At 40.7% G+C, this 3,725-nt stretch overlaps 1 protein-coding gene across 1 annotated transcript in view; it reads left to right on the top strand.

The window, feature by feature from the left end:
* The window catches only part of LOC117178471 (glycine-rich cell wall structural protein 1.8-like), a 60,860-nt gene that overhangs the window by 19,624 nt on the left and 37,511 nt on the right, over positions 1–3,725 (top strand). The window contains exon 4 of the mRNA XM_033369898.1: positions 3,432–3,716. Coding sequence (XP_033225789.1) covers positions 3,432–3,716 — 285 coding nt within the window. The remainder of the gene's footprint in view (positions 1–3,431; positions 3,717–3,725) is intronic.

The raw sequence follows: 3,725 nt of genomic DNA, 5'->3' as shown, positions 1-3,725 counted from the left end.
TGTCAGTCAATTACTGGTCATATTTGTAGGAATCATGTCTGAGAGATTCTCAGTACATATTTGATAGACGTTTCGACAGTCCATCGACAGTCCTCATCAGTAAAAATATTTCTTTCTACGAAATTTTCACTTGTTTGTTAAATTTATTTGTTGGCTAGTGAATTGACTCCGTCGACGTCGAAGTATAATTGACGTCGACGTAAGTCGACACGTCTATCAAATATGTACTGAAATCTTGCAGACATGATTTCAATAAATATGACCAATAATTGACTGACATTTTAATTGCCATATACAAGAACAAAATAATCATTGCTGACTTTAAGGCCATGTGAGCGTAACCTCATAAATTCTTTTTACATGTTTTTCAAAACTAACTTTCCTTCACACGAAACGCGATATCTAGTTGAAAATATAAGAAACTAAATATAAAGAATTAAGAAAGGTTTGCGTGGTCCTGAATTTGAACAATAATAAAAAAAGTTATTGTGTAATTTTATTTTTTTGCTTTTTCATAATTATAAAAATTAATATCCAGAAAAACGTTTCTTAGTGTTTCATATTTAATGTCCCAAATTTTTAACACATGGCCTTAATGATGTTAGTATAGAAAATAAAATATTAATGATTTCTCTGTATATTTCGAAATTTAAATAATAAAATCTGAAATAAGTTGGTGGTAAGCCTGTTCTTAATAGATTCCGCTGAACATAACCTAATTATCTTGATGTTGGTAGAGGTAGAACAGCTGATAAATCTATAAACTAAAAATAAAGTGATAGGTGTTTATGCCATGGCTTGTTGATTGAGTCAAAAGGCCAAAAACAAAGAAGCACTATTATCATTTTTCAGGACGATTAGTCAAATGGTGAAAAGGGTCCATATCATGTCACATGCGGCAAGTCTCTTTGCGGCGAGTTGCACCTGCGGCATGTCACATCTGCGGCTTGTCACATCTGCGGAAATGTCTCGTTTGCGGTATTTCACAACTGCGGCATATCACATCTGCAGCATGTCACATTTACAGCATGTCTCATATGCGGCATGTCACAACTGCGGCATATTTACCCAGCGACTTCTCTCCCGTGCGGCATTTCTCACTGTAAAGATGACTAAACTGAGACAAGTCTCCCTGGACTAATTGTCTGTCCGGTAGCATCTCTCCTCCGGAAAAAAGTTTCGGTTTCATATTAAAATATTAAAACTGCGGTGAGCCTCCCGGAACTAATGTCACATCTGCGGCATCTTCTACCTACGAAAAGTCTCCACAGTGCTGTCTCTTATCCGTGGAAAAATGTTCAAGATTACATCAAACTGGCAAAACTGCGGCATGTCTCTGAGGACTGATTGTCACATCTGCGGCATCTCTCATCAGCGGCAAGCCTCCCCAGCGGCAACTTTCTTTTAAGAAAAATTGTTAAGCACTTTCAAAAATGGCAAAACTGCGGCAAGTCTCCCGAGAGAGATCTCTCTGCCATGAAAAATGTTCAGCATTTCCGGAGATGGCAAAACTGCGGCAATTCTCCCCAGCTGCATCTCTTCCCCAGCAAATTTTTTAATTAGTTTTGCGGATGTTAAATGCGGAAAATCTCAGCAGTGACATCTCTCTCCCAAGACAATTTTTTAAGTATTTAAAACGATGATAAAATTGCCGCAAGTCTCTCTAGCGGCATCTGTCTCCCGAAAAAATTTTAGAGTACTTCCAAAGATGGCAAAACTGCGGCAAGTCTACCCAAGACATCTCTCTCCCAAGAAAATTATTCTCTACCCCCAGATATGTCAAAACTGCGGCAAGTCTCCCAAGCGGTATCTCTCCACCAATAAAATTTTTTTAACACTTTCAAAGATGACGTAACTGCGGCAAGTCTCCCCAGCAGCATCTCTTTCTCAAGGAAATTTTTAGATTCTTCTAAATATTTCAAAACTGCGACACGCCTCCCCAGTGGCATCTCTCTCCCAAGAAAATTTTATAAGCATTTCAACTAAACTGCGGCAAGTCTCTCGAGAGGTATCTGTCTAATAAGCAAATTTTTTAGTACTTACAAAGATGACAAAACTGCGTCAAGTCTCCTCAGAGGCATCTCTCTCCCAAGACAATTTTTTAAGTATTTCCAAAGATGGCAAGACTGCGGCAGAGAAAAATATTCTTAAAAAGGAAACTTGAAGCTTACTCTCTTCCGAGTTTTCATTGCCGCTAAAAAATCTTGCGGCAATTTTCCCATCTTTGAAAGCGCTTAACAGTTTTTTTTGGGAAAGAGGTGCCACTGGGGAGACTTGCCGCGGCCGAGAAATGCCGCACATGTGACAATCAGTCCTCAGAGACTTGCCGCAGTTTTTCAACTTTGATGTGTTCTTGAACATTTTTCCGCGGATGAGAATCGTCACTGGGGAGACTTTTCGCTGGTACGAGATGCCGTAGATGTGCCAATTAGTCCCGGGAGGCTTGCCGCAGTTTTAATATTTTAATATGAACCCGAAACTTTCTTCCGTAGGAGACATGCCACTGGGAAGATAATTGGTCCAGGCAGACTTCCCTCAGTTCAGTCATTTTCACAGTGCGAAATGCCGCGCGGGAGAGAAGCCGGTGGGTAGAGATGCTGTAGTTGTGACATGTCGCAGATGAGATATGCCGTAATTGTGACATGTCACATATGTGACATGCCGCAGATCGGACATAACGCAGATGCGACAAGCCCCGGATCTGTCATGCCGCAGATGTGACATGCCTCAGATGTGACAGACCGCAGGTATGAATCGCTGCAGAGAGACTTGCGGCATGTGACATGATATGGACACGGTGGAAAAAGGCTAGTCGTGACGAATTTCGGGAAGACTAACTATTTGGTAATTTTTGTTTAGTTGAATGAATAAATTTCATAAAATGCATCATTTTTGGGACGACTAGCCAAATGATAAAAATAAGCTAGTCGTCCCGAAATTCGGGATGACTAGCCCAACATGAAAAAATGCTATTTATTCCGAAATCAGGGACGACTAGACGCAGCCTAATTTTAAAGAAGCATTTACACTTACTAATCTGTTAATAAAAAACAAAAATTTTAAAACATAAGGATAATACTTGCAAGGAGTGCCTTTACTGCTTTTGCAATATTTTGAATGAATAGGAATAATTTCAACGAAATAAAAGTATTAAAATTTAAACAAAATTTAGTGTTAAGCAAATCAAACATCAGTTACCTCATTTACAAACAAAAATCTTTGTATGTTGGAGCACAATTTTAACGTCTATCTTAGCCTGTCCAGAGGTACCTTCCGTGGCCACGGTTGTGCGATTAATCGGCGATTAAATTGACTGAATGTCACTCTAGTTTGTCCCTGATGATGCTGTCACTATATAATTGAACTATCACGGCTTTTTGTCCATGTACTTCTTAAGAATCTCATGGATAATTAAATTTTTTATTTTCTAGAACTGGGCGGTGCTGAAGAAAACGGAGGAGGTGGAGGAGATGGCGGTGAAGAAGGAACAGATAAAGGAGCAGGAGGTGGAGGAGGATCAGGTGGTGGAAGTTCAGGTGGAGGAGGTTCAGGTGGAGCAGGTTCAGGTGGAGGAGGTTCAGGTGGAGGAGGATCAGGTGGAGGAGGATCAGGTGGAGGAGGATCAGGTGGAGGAGGATCAGGCGGAGGAGGATCAGGTGGAGGAGGATCAGGTGGAGGAGGATCAGGTGGAGGAGGATCAGGCGGAGGAGGATTAGGTGGAGGAG

Source organism: Belonocnema kinseyi, chromosome 8 (assembly GCF_010883055.1).
Source record: "Belonocnema kinseyi isolate 2016_QV_RU_SX_M_011 chromosome 8, B_treatae_v1, whole genome shotgun sequence".
NCBI classification, from domain to species: domain Eukaryota; kingdom Metazoa; phylum Arthropoda; class Insecta; order Hymenoptera; family Cynipidae; genus Belonocnema; species Belonocnema kinseyi.
The sequence above is the reverse complement of the archived record's forward strand: the minus strand, read 5'-3'. Positions and strand labels throughout refer to the sequence as shown.